The sequence below is a fragment of the Sus scrofa genome, chromosome 17 (genome assembly GCF_000003025.6).
Source record: "Sus scrofa isolate TJ Tabasco breed Duroc chromosome 17, Sscrofa11.1, whole genome shotgun sequence".
NCBI classification, from domain to species: domain Eukaryota; kingdom Metazoa; phylum Chordata; class Mammalia; order Artiodactyla; family Suidae; genus Sus; species Sus scrofa.
Genome location: NC_010459.5, coordinates 44,188,274 through 44,208,120, shown reverse-complemented (window position 1 = coordinate 44,208,120; position 19,847 = coordinate 44,188,274). Strand labels below are relative to the sequence as shown.

General features: G+C 43.8%; 1 protein-coding gene and 1 pseudogene across 5 annotated transcripts in view; one reads left to right on the top strand and one right to left on the bottom strand.

Moving 5' to 3' along the window:
• Positions 1–19,847, top strand: part of CHD6 (chromodomain helicase DNA binding protein 6) — a 217,417-nt gene that overhangs the window by 57,352 nt on the left and 140,218 nt on the right. For all 5 annotated transcript variants that reach the window (XM_021077871.1, XM_021077869.1, XM_021077870.1 and 2 more), the window contains exon 2: positions 12,848–12,904. In XM_021077871.1, coding sequence (XP_020933530.1) covers positions 12,872–12,904 — 33 coding nt within the window. In that variant the 5' untranslated portion in view covers positions 12,848–12,871. The remainder of the gene's footprint in view (positions 1–12,847; positions 12,905–19,847) is intronic.
• LOC100738390 lies at positions 701–10,999 on the bottom strand (annotated as a pseudogene).

Sequence of the window (19,847 nt, the reverse complement as noted above, 5' to 3'; positions counted from 1 at the left end):
AAACGGTACTTTCAGGCCAGGAAAACAAAGAGCTGCCTCAGTTTGGAAGTTGTGACAGTACCAGTGCCTTCTCACTAGTGATATTGGCAGATATTTCAAGTTAAGCATCTGCATTTTTGGAGAGAAGGGTTTTTGGTCTAAGCCTGGGTTATTTCCCTTACTCCAGTATGATCCTTCTCTTTCAACCCATCATTGATAAATCCGTGTGTAGTATTAATATATTGACTAGCACACCAAATACTGTGCTAGGAATTAGATACACAGTGATTGTCAAAATAGATATGATTCCTGCTCTCATGGCCCCCTTTTAATCTTGAGAGATGTGAATGCTTTGACATGTAGTCATGAGATTAAGGTGGTATATTATCTCTAGCCTGTTGTAGACAGCATCAAAGATCACCCTACACAGGCCTGCTCTAGCCTGAACTATACACAAAAGTTAACTGTCCACAGAAACAGATTTCATTTACAGATTCTCTTCATTCCAGAAAAACCTTTCAGGCATCAAAAAATTTAGATATGAATCAAAGTCCTCATTTTTGGTGCTGTACCGTCTTTTTTTTTTTTTTTTCCTCCTTCGTTTCTTTTCTTTTTCTTTTTGACATTGGCAGCGACGTTTATTTCTCTAGGGGAGGGGGATTATATACAGCAGTGACCCAGATACCCAGAGCCCTCACCCTGGGGCTCAGGTGTGGGGAGGAAGCAGTGGCAGAAGGCACATAGTGGAGGCCAGGAATTGGATGGAGGTGCAGTGTATCCTGGGAGACCCAGATGGGGGAGCAGGCTCAGGAGCTGGTCCCAAGAGCTTGTGCCTGATGCTCCTGTCCATTCCCTACAGGACGACACAGGGGCAGCCTCCATCCTTCTTCTGGGGGGAGGGGGCACTGGGCGGGCAGGGTGGGAGCTCTTGTTCCTGGTACGTCCAGATGGCCTGCACCAGTTGCTTGAAGGCCTTATCCACGTTGAGGCACAGTTTGGCCAAGGCCTTGATGTAGGCCATGTGGTGGGAGTTGCTGAAGGCAGAGGCTTCAGATGGGGAACCTGGTGCTGCGTCTCTAGATCTGCCTTGTTCCCAACCAACACGATGGGGAGTCATCTTGGTCCTTGACTCAGAGGATCTGTGTGAAGAGCTTGCCCGTCTCGCTGAAACTCTGCCGGTTATTAATGGCAAACATGAGCTGGAAGTCTTGGCCAGCATGCATGTCCTGCTCCTGCCTGCAGTGAACTCGCCTGGATGGTGGTGTCCAGGATGTCTGGCCAGGGGAGCACCGTCCATGGTGCAGATCTTCGTGTAGGAGTCTTCAGTAGTGGGATTGTAGTCAGACGTGAAGTAGGACTGGGGGGGTGTGGAGAGGACACCTTTACTGCAGCGTCCTGGCAGAGATGATGGGGTCCTGGCTGTTTTTCTCTGTGTCTCTGCCCCTTCCCCCTGCCCTCTGCAGGCTTCCCCTCTCTGAGTGTCTTCTGGTCCTTCTCTCTTTCTGGTATAAAGTACATTTCCATCATCGTGATTACATCCTGGCCTTGAGGCATTGAACACATCACTCCCCTTCTAAATCACTTCCCCTCTCTGAACCTCAGTTTTCTCACTGGGAAAATAAGGATAAAAATAGTACTATGCTTAGTGCAGTGTTTGTGAGATTCAGAGAAAATCCCTGTTCAGCATTTAACACATCACCTGGGCATAGTAGGTGCTCAGTTATTGGGAGCCATTGCTGTCCAGAATATCTGCCTGCCCATAGCTCTCCTTCCTCCTCCTCCTTTCCCTGTTTCCTCTTTTTTTTTCCTCTTCCTCCTCCCTCTCCCCCTCTGTCTTCACTGGCATCCAGTGTCTCCTCAGTGCTATGCCACCTTTGATGGAAAAACTTATTCAGAGCCTTGAAATATAAAAAAATCCTTTAAGTTGTTACAGAAGCATTTTCTCATGCCAGTCCAATGGTTCTAGTTGTGTAGAAAATGTTTCCATTACATCGTGGGGTCTTCTTTGAAGGGACTGTCATCTGAATGCCCTCCCATTGTTGGTTACTTGGCATGAGCTTTGGAGACTATAAAAATAAAATAGAGTACAGAAAAAAGAATTATTGAATGGCAAACATGTTACTTGTAAAAAAATAAGAAGAAAAGGTGGACGATAAAGTTGGGGAAGCCAGAAAGCAGAACACGAAGAGAAAAAAAAGTTTTAATGAGGGGAGTTCTCATCGTGGCGCAGCAGAAACCAATTTGACTAGGAACCATGAGGTTGCAGGTTCGATCCCTGGCTGTGCTCAGTGTGTTAAGGATCGGGCATTGCCGTGAGCTGTGGTGTAGGCCGGCAGCTGTAGCTCTGATTTGACCCCTAGCCTGGGAACCTCCACATGCTGTGGGCACGGCCCTAAAAAAGCAACAACAACAACAAAAAGTTTTAATGAGAAAATTGAAAATTAGAGGTATAGCTCATAAGGTCTATTCAAGTACAGTAATAGGAGTTCCATCAAAAGAAAACAAAGGAGGAGTTCCCGTTGTAGCGCAGTGGTTAACGAATCCGACTAGGAACCATGAGGTTCGGGTTCGGTCCCTGCCCTTGCTCAGTGGGTTAACGATCCGCGTTGCCGTGAGCTGTGGTGTAGGTTGCAGACGCGGCTCGGATCCCGCGTTGCTGTGGCTCTGGCGTAGGCCGGTGGCTACAGCTCCGATTCAACCCCTAGCCTGGGAACCTCCATATGCCGCGGAAGCGGCCCAAGAGATAGCAACAACAACAACAACAAAAGACAAAAAAGACAAAAGACAAAAAAAAAAAAAAAAAAGAAAACAAAGGAGATTATGAGGAAATAATACAAGAGGATTTCTCAGAACTGAGACAGGAGTTTCTAGTTTGTGAAAGAATTTACCAGGTGCTCAACCTCCTGGATGAAAACAGCCCTAAGGCACATAGTTATGAACAGATGTGCCTTGGGGCTATGAGCTTTCTTAGAAGGAAGAGCCATTACTTACGAGTGATTAGAGAACAGATTCCTTAACAGGTGGTGGGAGGAACAGGACAGCAGTGAAATGCTCTCAAAATTCTTAGGAGAAATCCATCTCCAGCCTGTGATTAGCTACCCACCTAGCCATCAAGGTGGGATGCAAACATGCTTAGATGTGAAGTTCTCAGAAACTTTGAATTTCTTAGGGAGTTGGCGGACGTTGTGTCTCACCAGCATGAGAGGGTGAACCCTCAGAGAGGAGAAGGAAATGTGGGTGTTTACTCTTGAGAGGGTCCCAGGGAAAGAATCCGCAGGATGGTGATGAGAAATCTTAGGGAAGTGGCTTCGAAGCAGATTGGAGAGAATTGCAAGACTCCAGATAGGATGATGCTGTTGGGGGGAGGGAATTAACTTAAACTGAGAGGAATTTTCATTTCATTTTTAGGGCTGCACCTGCAGCATATGGGGTTGAATCAGAGCTGCAGCTGCTGGCCTACCCCACAGCAACAGCAACGCCATGTCTGCGACCTACACCACAGCTCACAGCAATGCTGGATCCTTTAACCCACTCAGCGGAGCCAGGAATCAAACCTGCATCCTCCTGGATACTAGTCTGGTTCCTAATCTCCTGAGCCACAACAGAAACTCCCTTGGGGGTGCATTTTTAGGAAAATTATTCATAGAAAACAAAGTAAATTAAAAATTTTAAATTTAAAGATACTTACTATCTTTAGGGAAGAAATATACAAAAAAAATTTAGCACAGTATAGTTTGTGACTTAGCTATGAATCGAATATTGATTTAATAAATATCGGTAAGAATAACTCTAGGGAAGATATGCTTCATCTTCCATAGCAAGGGTCTACTATGATGATGTTCCTGCTATAGTGGCAAAATTGAATAGTTGTCACGGAGACCATGTGTCCTGCAAAGCCTAAAATATTTATTTTCTGGCCTTACATAAAAATATCTGCCAACTCTTATTTTATAGGAAGAAGCCAATAGAATAATGTTTAAAATTGGGAAAAAGTAGCAGTATTAGCATTTTTTGAAAAATATTTATTTTTATTGAAGTACAATATTATGTTAGTTTCAGATGTATGCTTTGAAATCAGGGAGCATAATACCTCCAGCTTTCCTCATCTTTCTCAAAATAGCTTTGGATATTCCGAGTCTTTTGTGGTTCCTTAAAATTCCAGTTCTGTGGAAAATGCCGTTGGTATTTTGATAAGGATTACATTGAATCTGTAGATTGCTTTGGGTAGTATAGTCATTTTAACAATGTTATTTCTTCCAACCTGTGAGCCCAGTTTATCTTTCCATTTATTTGTGGCATTTTCAGTTTCATCAATGTCTTATATAGTCTCAGAGTGCAGGTCTTTCAGATCCTTTGTTAAATTTATTCCTAGGTGTTTTTTACTCAGTTGTAAATGTTTTCCTAATTTCTCTCTGATATGTCATTTATTATGTATAGAAACGCTACATATTTCAGTTATTAATTTTTTTTATTTTTTATTTATTTATTTATTTTTTGCTTTTTAGGGCCACACCCATGGCGTATGGAAGTTCCCAGGCTAGAAGTCGAATCAGAGCTGCAGCTGCCAGCCTATGCTACAGCCACAGTAATGCGGGAGCCAAGCCAAGTCTGCTACCTACAGCTTATGGCAACACCAGATCCCCGACCCACTGAGAGAGGCCAGGGAACGAACCGGAATCCTCATGGATACTAGTCAGATTCATTTCTGCTGCTCCACAGTGGAAACTCCCTCTGTTATTAATTTTATCTCCTGAAACTTCACTGAATTTGTTATTAGTGCTAATGGGTTTTTGTTGGAGTCTGTAGGGTTTTCTCTATATAGTTTCATGTCATCTACATACAGTGGCAGTTTTACCTCTTTCTAATTTGGATGCCTTTTATTTCTCTTTCTAGTCTGATTGCTTTAGGTAGAACTTTCAATACTATTGAATAAAAGTGGTGAGACTGGGTATCCTTGTCTTATTCCTGATCTTAGAGGAAATGCTTTCAGCTTTTCACTGTTGTGTATAATGTGAGGCTGAGGGTTTGTCTTTTTTTTTTTTTTTTTTTTTTGCTATTTCTTGGGCCACTCCCACGGCATAAGGAGGTTCCCAGGCTAGGGGTTGAATTGGAGCTGCAGCCGCCGGCCTATGCCAGAGGCACAGCAACTCGGGATCCGAGCTGCGTCTGCAACCTACACCACAGCTCACGGCAACACCGAATCGTTAACCCACTGAACAAGGGCAGGGACCAAACCTGCAACCTCATGGTTCCTAGTCGGATTCGTTAACCACTGCGCCACGACGGGAACTCCTGAGGGTTTGTCTTATATGGCCTTTGTTATGTGGAAGTATGTTCCCTCTGTGCCCACTTTGTTGAGAGTTTTTATCATGAATGGATGTTGAATTTTGTCAAAAGCTTTCTCTGCATCAGTTGAGATTATCATATGACTTTTATTCTTCACTTTGTTAATGTGGGTTATCACTGTTTTTGTAGCTTTTTTTTGTTTTATCTTTTTAGGGCCACACATGCAGCATATGGAAGTTCCCAGGCTAGGGGTCCAGTTGGAGCTGCAGATGCTGGCCTACCCCACAGCCACACCAGCGAGGGATCTGAGTTACGTCTGTGACCTACACCACAGCTCCTGGCAATGCCACATCCTTAACCCACTGAATAGGGCCAGGGATTGAACCTGAAACCGCATGGATTCTAGTTGGGTTCCTTACCACTGAGCCACAATGGAAACTTTGGGGTTTCACTGTTTCTTAGAAATATTTTGGAAAGTAGCAGAAGGAATAGCTACGGATCAAAGGACTACCTCTGGGATATGTGAATCAGGAACTGGGAGGAGTAGAGTCAGCAATATTTGTTGTTTTAAGCTTTGTATTATTGAATTCTTAAGCTAATAAGCTCATGTATTACTTTGAAAAAGTGTGAATGATGAGCACAGAGAAATTTGATTGGACTAAAAGAACAGAATAAACAGAAAAGGAAAAAAGAAGAGACTACCAGTTATGAAGAAAAGCCTTTTCTCTTGGAGTTCCTGCTGTGGCAAATGGGATTGGCAGCATCTCTGGAGTGCTGGGACATATATTTGAACCCTGGCCCAGTACTTTGGGTTAGGGATCTGGTGTTGCTGCGGCTGTGGTAGGTCACAGCTGAATCTCGGATCTGATCCCTGGCCCCAGAACATATGTCAGGGGGTGGCCAAAACAAAAAGAAAGGAAGAAAAGAAGCCTTTTTTTCTGCAAACATAGCTTTCCCATGTATTCACTTACTCCTTCCCAAGATAATCCCTTATGAGTCCAAATGCCAGGCACCAAGACAGAGTCCCTTCCTGGAGGGTGCTTCGTCGCTTAGCCAATGACACACAGACAGGGCAAGGATAGTATCATGGTGGTACAGCTGCTGCACTCTAGTGCTTTTCATGAGATGCTTTCAGGGTTTACGAAGTCGGGTGAGACATCTCGGAGAACGTGACTCCAGAGGTGAGGTCTGAAGGATAAGACACGGGTGGAAGGACAGAGGAAGGATTTTCCAGATGAGGCATAGCTTACTCCAAGTGTGGAGTACAGTTGGATGAATGGTGGGAGGTAGCATCAGGGCAGAAGACACAGACTAGAGGCTGGATTGCCTGTGCAGGCTCTGTGCTGTGAGGAATTTGTTTTCATTGCTGAAGACACTGTAGAGATAAGATCTGATTTTGTTTATGCTTTAGGGAAACATGCTCGTGGTGCCATGAGGGTTAGTAGGCTCTATCAAGTAAAGAAAACAACTGCCCCAAGTAGTAATTAAACTCAGTAAGTGGACTGGGGAGGAACCACAGGATTCAGGAATTATGAAGACGTGAATAGAAAGGAAGTAGTTAAGGATAACTGAACTCTGGGCTGGCTGGCAGATGGTGGGACTCTAGCCTCCCATGGGGGACATAGGAGCAGGTATGTATGTGTGGAAAGGCAGTACTGAGTTTGATTTTGGAAGAGATGTGGGTTTTTTGTGGCATCTCTGGAATACTTAATTGGAACTGGCTAGGATGTGGTCACTTCGAGGTCAGGAGGAGGACTTGGGTTTGGAAATGTGCAGTGGTCCCGATGTAGAGAGAAGTTTGGAAATTGAGTTGAGAACTCAGGGAGCCCTTGTGGTGCTGAGAGGCTTTAGCCCTGGGGACACTGCTGTATAAGGGTTAGGCCTTACAGTAGAAGGAGCCTGGGGGGAAGCTGTGCCTTAGGAGCCTGCAGTCAGAGGGAAGGCAGGAGAGAGTGGCCTTCAAGAAACCAGTGAGATGAAAGAGGAGGAAATGGCCCATAGTTTAAAATGCTGCTAGGAAGTCAGGATAAAGCCTTGGATTTGGCAACTAAGGGAGCCTTTGCTAAGAGCAGCTTTAGGGAAGCAGTATGGGAGGAAGTGGCAGACAATTCAGGTGTGGGATTTGTTAGTATAGTTACTATTCTTAGATAAGAGTTGAGCCTGTTTCTTTGTTGAGAGAAGAGCTGTAGAGAGAGAGAGGCTTAGTGATAATTTAAGAAATGATTCTTCATGGAACAAATGTTTATTGAGCACCTGTTAGGAGCCCTGTGCTGTTCCAGACTCAGGAAGTACAGCATGAACAGAACAAAGCTAGCATTTGTGTGTGTGCTTGCACCTCACAGGTAATAAGTTTGTAATCCGCTGGGCGTAATGTCAGGTAGTAACAAGTGCCAGGAAGAAAGCTAAATAGGGTAAAAGGCTAGAGAGTGGGGGCAGCGGGTGGCAGGAATAGGGTGTTTGAGGACGACATCAGCGAAAGGATCCCATCGGAGGAGACACCTGACTGAAATGAAGAAAGACTCACTGCAAAGTGATCCAGAGGCTGAGGTGGCTGAGAAGTGGGAGAGGATGGACCCCAGGTACTGATGGAAGGAGAGGGGCCGCTTCCTTCCTGGGCCACTGGTGAGAAGGCACAGGACAGGCAGCATTGATGATTGCCAGGTGGCTCAGGTTCACTGTGTGGCAGATACCGTCGGTTCCCAGCCCTTTCCCTTCTTGCCTTTTTTATAGGTGAGGAAACAGAGTCTGGAAGAGGTTTTACCTGGCTCACTATTCTTAGAGGCAGAATTTCCTCTCCACTCTGGCATTTCAGACCCTTGCTGTTATCCTCCTACAGACTGCTTCCTGCCTAGCAGAGGACACAGATAAATCTGTCCAGTTGTGCAGGGTGGGTGTGAAGGTGGGCACATGAGAGGTTGAGGGATGTCTTGCCCTTCTTGCCCTTCGGACTTTTTTGGTCAAGGATGGCTTTCCAGAGTCTTGGTGAGAGGTGGTTGTGTGGAAAGTAACAGAATATCTTTTCTATCAAGGGAAATCTTGGTTACTCCATTTTGCTCCCATTCACCTTCCTGCAGACTCCCCCCTCCTCTTTCCCTCTTCTCCCAGTAACACTTTGTTTCAAATTAGCCAACTGGGAAGAATGTGCGCCCTAACCTGACCAATGGGAAGGGGACAGCTACATCTGCTGAGTTAGGGATACATAGGGGAGGGTCCTTTGTACGGTGCGCACGCTTTTTGGGGAGGGTCCTTTGTACGGTGTGCACGCTTTTTGGAGTACCCGCGCCCTTCTGCAGGAGAGCCTTGTCGAGATCTCCCCATGTTCATGTGTCTCATTTTTTCTGACACTGACGATCCAAGCCATGTTCCCAACAGATTGATGAGGGTCTGAGGAAGGTGGCGCCTCCCCAAGACCTCCGTGTGCCTTCCTGATGAACTCCTCTCAGATGAGTAGATATTCCCTATGTCCTGTGCCCATCCCTCTGAAGTCCCCTCCCTGTAACAAGGTGGGACTGTCTTATTTGTGCCTGCTGTGGTAGGCATGGTTCTTAGGAACCAGGCTTAAGGGCGGGGGCGGGGGGGGCACATAGATTATAAAGTACATGTCTATTGTGGAGAAATTGAGGTAATCATGGCTTTGGGGTGGAGGGGGCACTCTGTGGCATGTGGAATTCCCAGGCCAGAGATGAGATCGGAGCCGCAGTTGTGACCTATGCAGCAGCTGCGACAGTGCCACATCCTTTTACCTGCTGTGCAGGCCAGGGATCGAACCTGCGTCCTGGCTCTGCAGAGAGCCATCCCCTTGTGCCACAGCAGCCAACTCCGAGGTGAATCTGATTTTTAAAGTTGCTTCCCACTTCCTCTTTATCATGAAGTACCTGATAGAGTGGAAGAGATGGCAGCTTATTAAGAGCAGAGGTCCACATCCTTCCTGCCATCAATTGTGTCTTCTGCTGTCCTTATGAATCTTAAGGACCATGGCAGTAGTCTGCTATGTGTGCACTTGTCTGTGTTTGCATGAACACACACTCTTGTAATGAAATAGACCCCAGGTGGCAGAATTCTCCAGGTAGGGTAAATTTAAATACTTTATATAAACATATATAAATGGTGAAATAGTGTGTATCTGCTGTTTATTATTATTATTATTATTATTGTCTTTTGAGGGCTGCATCTGCAGCATATGGAGGTTCCCAGGCTAGGGGTCCAATCGGAGCTGTAGCCGCCGGCCTACGCCAGAGCCACAGCAACACGGGATCCGAGCCGCGTTTGCAACCTACACCACAGCTCATGGCAACGCCGGATCGTTAACCCACTGAGCAAGCGCAGGGACCGAACCCGCAATCTCATGGTTCCTAGTCGGATTCGTTAACCACTGCACCACGACAGGAACTCCCAGACACCCTTTTGTTAAATGGAAGCATCATTAAGAGAGTAAGAAGAAATGGGAATTTTTATATTGTTTGTTTTTAATATTATTACCGGCTAACGCTGCTTTCATACATAAGCACTGAAATGGAGAGAGGAGATTGGAGTCCCCCCAGTTTTCATGTAATTCAGAAGTTAGACACTTTTTTAAATGCACTTTTTCCTTTGTTGACAAATTTCCTGCTTTGTCCACACAGACAGGAATTTCAGAATCTGTTTGTGTTATGCTTCTTATTAAATTGTGGGACCCTGAAATTACTGTTTCAATTTGTACTTTATTGAGCCAAGAGGATCTGTCAAATTACAAGTTTTGAGTGATGGTAGCCCAGCAGCAGAAGCTCTAAGACTACTTCCAGTATTGCACAGAAGCACCTGCCTGAGGGCGTGTCCATTCATCCATTCCTGCTGTATAAAATTTAGCCTTACAAATAGATGAGGTAGTTTTGTGTTTTTTAAACATGTGCCATCGAAGAGGTAAAAAAGCAGAGGTAACTTATGAGAGAGTGCTTTTTAAACTATTAGGTACTATTTGGAGTAATAAAAGTTAACAACTGCTTGTTGAACACCTATTGATATTGATGATATCTGTTATCTCGTAGGGTGGTACATGCTGGCATGTGACAATCCATCAGGGTGCTGGAAATGATTTTGCAAGAACAACTCAAGCTTGGCCAAAGACTGCTTTGAGGGACCCAGGGCAGTTAGTTCTAGAGTAGCACCACGGGGCCTGACCGGGAGTCTCTCTCCCTCAGAGAATGGGGTGGGGTTATCTCTGCAGCATGAATACTCCTGAAGGTACAGGTGGCAGTGTCTCGCGTGTGAAGGAATTAGGGGAAGGGGCACCTGAGATCTGGTTTAGAATCTTTCACTCAGCTCTTTTCCTCCATGCCTTCTCTCTGCTGAGTAACCAAATCCAGGCCACACTTGCGTCAGCCCCATCTCTTCCCAGTCTTTCCAGCTTGTGCTCATCTGCCCTCTGTGATTTTCTCCCCAGGCCCTGTGATGACACAGGCCCAAGGAATGGTGGAGCTGTGCGATCCCTGGGGCGCTTCTCCTGTGACAGGCTTTTTCACATTCATCTCATCCCTCTCTCAGCGTTTTTTCCTATTGGCTTATTTGCTTGGGATGGACTGTGCAGTCCTTTAATGTGGAGTTGGCACATTAAAGGACTGCACAGTTTATGGATCGAGTGGCACGTTGCCTGAGTGCTTTCAGGAAGCTTGAAGCAGTGAACAGTGTCATCGGCGAGGATCCGTTGGACATGTTTTCCCCACATTCCTGGCAGTGTTGGAGCCCTGCTTACTTGCATGCTAGCTTGTGGTACTCAGTCAGAAATTGTATTTCCTGATGTCCCTACTGCCTTATACTTGTTTTGTGAAATATCTTAAAAAATAATTTTTATTGGCATTGGTGAACTTTTTCTGTGTTTTGTAGGTGATTGGTTTCATTTTGTTGGGTAGAATTTTAATTGAGTACATAAGTCTGGTTATTGATAATACCCCTTTTTATTGGCCAGAACTTATTTTCTAAACTTCTTTATTTTGGAATTTGTGATAGTCTCTGATGGTTGAGAAGTTGGTTTTCTGGGGGTCTGATAATTTGAAGTTGAGCGATAAAGGAGGTAAACTTGTGCTAACATAATTTACCTGGAACTGACTCCACTATAGTGAAGATTAGGGGTAAAATTCTTTGAACTGCCCTGATTTAGAGCCTTTTCCTGACCATTTATCAGGAATTTATGGTTTTCTTGAGGTGAATAATTGTTCCATCAAATGCTAGTCCTCACATTGATCCTTAGAAGCATCATTTATTGACCTGACTTTCCCTTTTCCTGATTTGGCTGGTTCTCCTCTGCCCTCCTCTGCTTCCCCCTTGGTCTAGGCCCTACCTGAGCCCACTCTGCAGCTTGTTACTTCCTTGGATGCTATGCTTTTTGCAAGCCGCAATATCCTGGTAGCATATTCTGGTCTTTTTATTTTTATTATTTTTTTAATAGAAAATGCTTCTGATTTGTGGAGGGGGGAAAAAAACCCCTAAACCGACAGTCCTTCATTTTTCTCAGTTGCATCAAACACACCATGAGCTCACTTAGAAGATGGGACTGGCAGCCCACTTTAAAGTTCTGCTTAATGCTACACATCACGTTCATTTGGATATGAGAAGTAATTATGAACATAAGGATAATTGTGCACCTCTGGGACAGTTTCTTGAGGGGTGATGGTCTGCAGCTCTGTGGGGTGTCGGGGAGATCAAAGGAAACGGTAAATACGAGGTGGCATCTGCATCCAGGCTCAGTCCAGAAGCCAGGATTCTGTTCCGAGTGAGGAAGGTGTCTGTAAATGATGACGGTGAGACTTGGTGATTCAGGCAGCCCCAGAATCCAGGTTTCCTAAAATAGGTTCTTTCTGTTCCCTAGGATGCATCAGTGTACGTCCAGACTTCTCAAGCCATTGATGAGAAAAAGTTCATTGTCATAGGGTCATTTTGGTTGAGGTGGGCATGGGGCTTAAGTCCTGGGTTCATACAGTAGAATCATTTAAAAAATCATATGAAATATCAGAACAGGATTGCTTTTGTTAAATAAAAATGCGCATGGTTTACAAAACATCAAGTAAGGTAGGACAGCATATGATGAAATGTAAGAGGGCCCTGCCCTGTCGCACACCAACTTCTCCCTCCTTCAAGAGGACAACTTGTAACTCATTTAGCTCTCTTGTTTATTGTGTATATTTCTCTTTCTTGATTTCTCAATTGTAGATGTTGCTTCTTGATTTCCTCCTAAAAGACATGAGGGCTTTACTTATTTCCAGCCACTCTCCACCCCTCTCGGTATAGTCATGTCAATACTTTTGGTTCCTCCTTTAATTTCCTTTGTAATTTAATATACCAGCATCTTTTATAACTTGTTTGATCTACTCAGACGGTATTTTTTGACTCCACATCTCTGGAGCAATAAAGTAGGGTTTGGGGTAGGAGTAGGTAGGTTAGGGCTACACTTAAGGTTTTGGGTGTTGCTGGGCTCCAAGACTGCTCGTTGTAAATGTTTTCTGGAAGTCATCCTCTGTGTTTTCCTCACGTGTCACAGCTCATCCTGAGGTCATCTAAAATGCTTTATTTTGAATTTTACCGTAATGTTTGCCTTTTTTATGTTTTACAGAAATAAAATAATTGCCTTCAATAGATGATAATGAAAATACAGAAGAAAGAGAAGCAGGTAAGTGATCACATATCTTTTAAGTGAATGTATCCAGCATTCACTGGGGCTCCCTCTCTTTTTTTTTTTTTTTTTGCTTTTTAGGGCTGCACTTGGTGCATTTGGAGGTTCCCAGGCTAGCAGTCAAATCAGAGCTGAAACCACAGGTCTGTACCACAGCCATAACAACTCGGGATCCGAGCTTCATCTTTGACCTACACCGCAGCTCATGTCAATTCTGGATCCTTAACCCACTGAGCAAGGCCAGGGATGGAACCCGCATCCTCATAGTTCCTAGTCGGGTTCGTTACCACCGAGCCACGACAGGAACTCCACTGGTGCTTTTTTAACAAGAGGAGATGCCGGCAGTTTTTGACTTCTCTCTTAGCCTCTGGTAGTTACTCTGCTGTCTCTCTTTCCCATTCTCCCCGTGGTAACTGAGAGCTCTGTTCTGAATGACTTTAATATGTGAATTTTTACTATGCTCAAATCAGCTCCATTTGAGAATAAATGTAATGAAGACGGTAAGTCATAATGTTGCTCAAAATTAGCTATATGAAAGGATGTGTTTCCTTCCTTGGGATAGCTTTCCAAGTTTTTATAAAGTGAGATGTGATCACTTCTTTATAGTATTTATCATTTATAGTTTTCATATATATGTATTACTTACAGTATTTGTCATTTGGGATGTTTGGATAAGCTAAAATCATTCTCTTATAGGATTCTTATTTCTCCTACAGAAACTAGTGAACTAATTGGAGGGATGTGAACATCAACTATTTGGCATTTGGTTTTCTAAAGAGGGGGAGTTTGATAAAACCATTTGATCTTTGTGACCCATCCCACCAAGATCTTTTTCCTTAGTTGGTACTTCTGTGTTCCAGGTGGTACGTAAGCACAGGAACCCAGAGGCCCCAGCCAGTATGGCCCAGGGAGATGCGATGGGAGGATCTGCCTCTGTCCCTTGGAAACAGGCTGTCTGTGCCGGGCTGGTTTTCCTTTTACAGAATCGAATGACAGCCTGGTAACTGGGGAGATGTGAATCCTTCCCCTTCATTGGGACCCCGTGCAAGAGGTTGGGTGGGACCAGCCGCTTTACTCTCTGCTTCTGTAGAGCCCCGAGTAGTTGGATATGGGCTGACCTAGGGATATGGTTACAGGGACGACTCTGTTCTGACCCTAGTGGATAGGTTCTTTTGAAACCAAAACCAAGACAACCTGTTTGGAGAAATAATTGACTCAGCTGAGTCAGCCAGGGATTGAGGCCAGCTGCTGCCAATTTTTATAAGACAATCAGTGACTAAATGCTGTCTCCTCACTGATTTCTTCCTGTCCTGGCTCTATAGAGTCATCAGCTAGTAGACAAACACTTTAGAGAGTGCCTTTCTGTCTGCCAGGATTTTTTCCTAGGGATATACTCAGACAAGTGTGCAGAAGCTCTTGTGCCAAACAGTTAGCCAATTTGTGAATGCGGAGGAAGAGTTCTTAGAGGAAATTAAAAATGCTACTCTAGTGAACACACAAGTGCTAAGAAAGTACGGCAGTCTTACTGCTGATGTGGAGAAAGTTTGAGTGGTCTGAATGGACGATCAGACCAGCTACAACATTCCCTTAAGCCAGAGCCTAATCCAGAGCAAGGCCCTAACTCTCTTCAGTTCTATGAAGGCTGAGAGAGGTGAGGAAAGTAGAGAAGAAAAGTTCGAAACTAGCAGAGATTGGTTCATGAGGTTGAAGGAGAAAAGCCATCTCCATAACATCAAAGTACAGGGTGAAGCAGCAGGTGTTGATGTAGTTATCAGAAGGTCCTGCTAAGACAGTTAAGGAACGTGACTGCACTAAGCAACAGATTTTCAGTGTAGACGAAACAGCCTTCTATTGGAAAAATGCCATCTGGGGCTTTAATAGCCAGAGAGGAGAAGTCCGTGTCTGGCTTCAAAGTTTCAAAAGACAGGCTCGTTCTCTTGTTAGGGACTAATGCAGCAGGTGACTTTAAGTTGAAGCCATTACTTGTGTATCATTGCCTAAATCCCCAGATCCTTAAGAATTTTGCTAAATCTACTCTGCTTGTGCCATAACAATGAAAAAATAAAGCCTGAATGACAGCACATCTATTTACAACATGGTTTACTGAGTATTTAAGCCCAGTGTTGAGGCCTTCTGCTCAGAGAAAAAGATTTTCCTTCAAAATATTACTGCTCATTGACAGTGCACCTAAGAGCTTTGATGGAGATGGGAGGTACAATGAGATTAATGTTGTTTTCATGCCTGCTGACATAGCATCCATTCTGCAACCCATGGATCGAAGAGTAATTTTGACTTTCAGGTCTTATTATTTAGGAAATACATCTCGTAAAGCTATAGCTGCCATAGATAGTGATTCCTCTGATGAATCGGGCCAGGTAAATTGAAAGCCTTCTGGAAAGGATTTACCATTCTGGATGCCAGGAGGAACATTGATGATTCATGGGAAGAGGTCAGATTGTCAACGTTAACGACCACATCTGCAGAAGTGACAAGAGAATTAAAATTAGAAGTGGGACTGAATTGCTGCAACCTCATGATAAAACTTGAACAGATGAGAAGTTGCTTCTTATGGATGGGCAACGAAAGTGGTTTCTTGAGATGGAATCTGCTCCTGGTAAAGACGCTGTGAAGATGGTTAAAATGACAACAAAGGATTTAGAATATTAATAAACTTAGGTGATAAAGTGGCAGCAGGCTTTGAGAGGATTGATTCCAGTTTTGAAAGAAGTTCTGCCGTGGATAAAATGCTATCCAACAGCATTGCATGCTACAGAAAATTGTTTGTGAAAGGAAGAGTCAGTCATACGATATGGTAAAACTTCATTATTGTCTTGTTTTAAGAAATTGCCACAGTCGTACCAGCCTCAGCAACCAGCACCCTGATCCATCAGCAGCTGTCAATATCAAGGTGAAACCCTTCACCAGCAAAAAGATAATGACTCACTGAAGGTTAACGTGATGCTTAGCAGTTTTTAGCAATAAAGTGGTTATTTATTTATTTACTTATTGGCCATACCTGTGGCACACGGAAGGTCCTGGGGCAGGGATTATATCCGAACTATATCGGATCCATAACCCAATGTGCTGGCCTGGGGAGCAAACCCTTGCCGCCACAGAGACAATGCTGGATCCTTAAACCCTATGCCGCAGCAGGAACTCTAGCAATAGAGTGATTTTAATTATGTAGATTGTTTTTTTAGACATAATGCTGTCACATACTTAACAGGCGGCAATATAGTGTAAACATAACTGTTATATGTACCGGGAAACCAAAAAATTTGTGTGACTCGCTTTATTTGTGTGACTTTGCCTTATTGTGGTGGTCTGGAACTGAACCTGCGGTATCTTTGAGGTATGGCTGTAGCACATCCACCTAGTGGAAAATGGAGCTGCTGTTAAAAACAGCTGTTAGGTTTCTTTCTTTGAAGATTTTACTGCTTCACATTAAGACCTTTGGTATGTCAGCTAGCTGTTACGTAGCCTCAGTCAGATGGATTTTCATTTAGACGTCATAGTAAATGTTGATGAACAGGCCAGTGGTTGTATTTAGAAGCTGATATTAGATATGGTGGAGGAGCGTGTTAATTAAGTGGAGCCACTCTCAGGAGGAGTTGATCCTGCTTCTCTTACAGGTCCTGGTGATGGGCTGTAGTGATGACTGAACCTCAGGAAGTTGCAGAGCATGGAAATAGAAAATAACCTTCATGCTAAAGTAGTCCACAGGCTCTAAAACCTATCTTTGGACACGCCTTAACATATTTTTGTTTCCATTGTTGTCCTAAGTCATTTTTTTGTTCCTAAACATATACTTTTGAGAGAGGCCAGAGCAAAGTGACCAGGATGATAATGGAACGTTTACTCATTTTCTGTGAGATGGGATAGATGTAACTAGGATTACGTGGCCTAAAGAAGAGAGAATTTAAAAGCATCCCATGGCAAAGAGGGTATCCGTGTCTGTTACTGGACGTGTGGGTGAGAATGGGCATGTGTGGAGAGTTACAGGCAGATAGGCTTTAGTGCCATCTCAAGAAGACCATCCTGAAAAGCTGAGTTGCCCAGCCATGGTCCCCATCCCTAGGAGAGACTGGAGAGCTGTTTGCTGTGTGTTAGGGACCCAAAGATGGGAGTTCGGGCTAGGTGACCTCAGAGATCCATCCTGACCAGAGCATTTATTTATGTTATTTGTAGGTCAGTACCAAAATAAATAGTATTATAAGTAGGTATAATTTTCAACTAATATGTTACATAATAATTGTGTATTTCAGCTCATGTTACTGACTTATCCAATATATCACTAGCTGAGACATACAGAATGATTTTTTTTTTTATTTTTTATGGAACTAAGCTGCTAAGTTTTATTTATTTATTTATTTATTTGCCTTTTTTTAGGGCAACACCCATGGCATATGGAAGTTCCCAGGCAAGGGGTTGAATCAGAGCTACAACTGCTAGCCTACATCACGGCCACAGCAACGCCAGATCTGAGCCCCATCTGCCACCTACACCATAGCTGACAGCAATGCTGGATCCTTAATCCACTGAGCGAGGCCTGGGATCACACCCACATCCTCATGGATCCTAGTCGGGTTTGTTACCACTGAGCCATGAAGGGAACTCCTAAGCTGCTAATTTTCAAATTCTGTGAATAAAGTGGCTCTGAGTCTGTTCTACATGTAGAAAACAGTGGACTAAAGACAACTGCTTTTAAACAGTGAATAGAATTGCCTCGTCTCCTGTCCTGCCCAGAGGGGTCTGGGAAGCTCTGGGGACCAGGCCTCTGGGGTAGCATCAAAGTGGCAACAGAAGATCAAGGATCTGTGACATTTGGCAAGTGACGGTGTGACTCTGGAGAACTGCCTTCCTCTCTCCAACTTTGATTCACTCTCGGGAAGACTAGCCCCAAACTAGTACTCTGAGTGTTATGAAAAAAAGCGGAAGTAACAGCAGTGAACTTCTCTCTGCTTTTGATGTGGTTTATAGTTTTCTCATTAACTCACTGTCTGGCTCCTCGGTTAGCCCATCCCTTTACTATGGATATAGTTTTGGATAAATTTTATACATTTTGGGAAACTACATGATGCTTAGTGACGAAGGATCCAGAGTTCTCATTTTGCGAGGAAAAGAGGAAATACAGTACTTAATGCCTACAAAAGGTGTTCTTGGGGTCGTAATTGTAGGACCTCTGGTAGCTGCCAAGTCCATGTGTGATCTTCATTAACCCTTATCTCAGGAACCTTCTGGGAAAGTTGAAAAGTCTTACAGATCACTTATTTAGTCTTAGGTTTTCTGTTAGATTGTTTGATTCCTCATGTAGTCTCTTATTCTGATCTGGGGAACAGATGGATTTATAAAGAAATGGATGCAAGAGAAAAAGTTGGTGAGTTAAAGATTTTCTGGGGAAAGGTTGGGGAGATACAGTGCTCTTGGGAAATGGATAATGGAAATAAAGTTGAGATGGTAAGAGATTCTTGCTAATTCTTATTTCTGAGTTTGGTGAACCAGTGGGGCAGTATCAGGAAGTAGTCAAAAGTAGTGGCACTTGAAACCAGGAGTCACACCTGGGTTCAAATCTTAGCTCTAGTATTCACTAGCTGTGTGACTTTGGGTGAGTTATTTAACCTCTCTGAGCTACTCTATAAAATAGAGTTGTAATTAGAACCATAATAATGTAATTCGAACCATAATAACTCAGAGTTGTTTTGAGACATAATTCATTTAAGAAACTTAGTACATTGTCCAATAGTTATTAATAAAATCAGCTATTATTATCATTGCTGAAATCTATTTTATCTTTCAAATATCAAAACAATTCCTTGTACTCAGGGTAGCTGTGACTGAAAGGTCAAGATATATAAAACGCATCATTCCCTATCCACTTAGATAGTATTCCTAACTCCAGGCCATAGTCTTGCTGGGCCTTGGTATGTGGCAATGCCAGTGGTCAGAGTTCACTTCATTTCTGGGCTCAGGGGCTCTGGTAGCCCAAGATTACAGTAAAATTACAGGTGGGCAGTTCGCACTGTGGTGCAGTGGGTTAAGAATCCTACTGAAGTGGCTCAGGTGCCTGTAGAGGTGAGGGTTCAATCCTCTGCCCAGTGCAATGGGTTAAAGGATCTGGTGTTGCCACACGACTGTGCGTAGGTTCAGCCCCTGGCCTGGGAACTTCCATATGCTGTTTGTGTGGCCATAACATTTTTTTTTTTTAAGGAGTTCCTGCTGTGGCTTAGCGAGTTAAGGACCTGACATTGTGAACATGTGGGTTCAATCCCCGGCCTTGCTCAGTGGGTTAAGATCTGGCATTGATGCAAGCTGTGATATAGGTTGCAGATGTAGCTCAGATCCAGCGTTGCTATCGCTGTGGTGTAGGCTGGCAGCTGCAGCTCCAATTCATCCCCTGGCCTGGGAACTTCCATATGCTGTAGGTGTGGCTGTAAAAAGAAAAGAAAATATTACAGGTGGGTGAGGAAGGAAGAGGTAGGAAAAATAGGTTTATTTTTGTTGATCTACTTGGCTTAGAAGATACCACAGAAACATTCTTGAAGAGGTCTCTTCTAGCCTTGGTTGGAAGGAAAAAACATCATTCTACTTTGGCAGATTACAGAATTGAATCACTTTGAGCTTTTGGTTTGCCCAAGGCCATAATTGTTTAGGAATAAAACTTGTAGTTTCTAGGAATAGCACTTGTTAACAAACAGGCACTTATTAAGTTTTCCTTCTCTCCTTCTAACTCTTTGTGGTCAGCATCAAGATTTAATTATCTACCTGCCCCCACTTTTTGTTACTGCCTGGAGTTAACTAGGTTTGGGTTGACTTTGTGTAAAACTCTTGAAATGTGTTAAGAGAAAACCCCACCCCTCCCACCCTGTTTTAAATGCAAAAATATGAGACTAGAGGTGGGGACTGGGAAGGACAGAGTCAGGGACTTTGGAGTAGAGGGTTT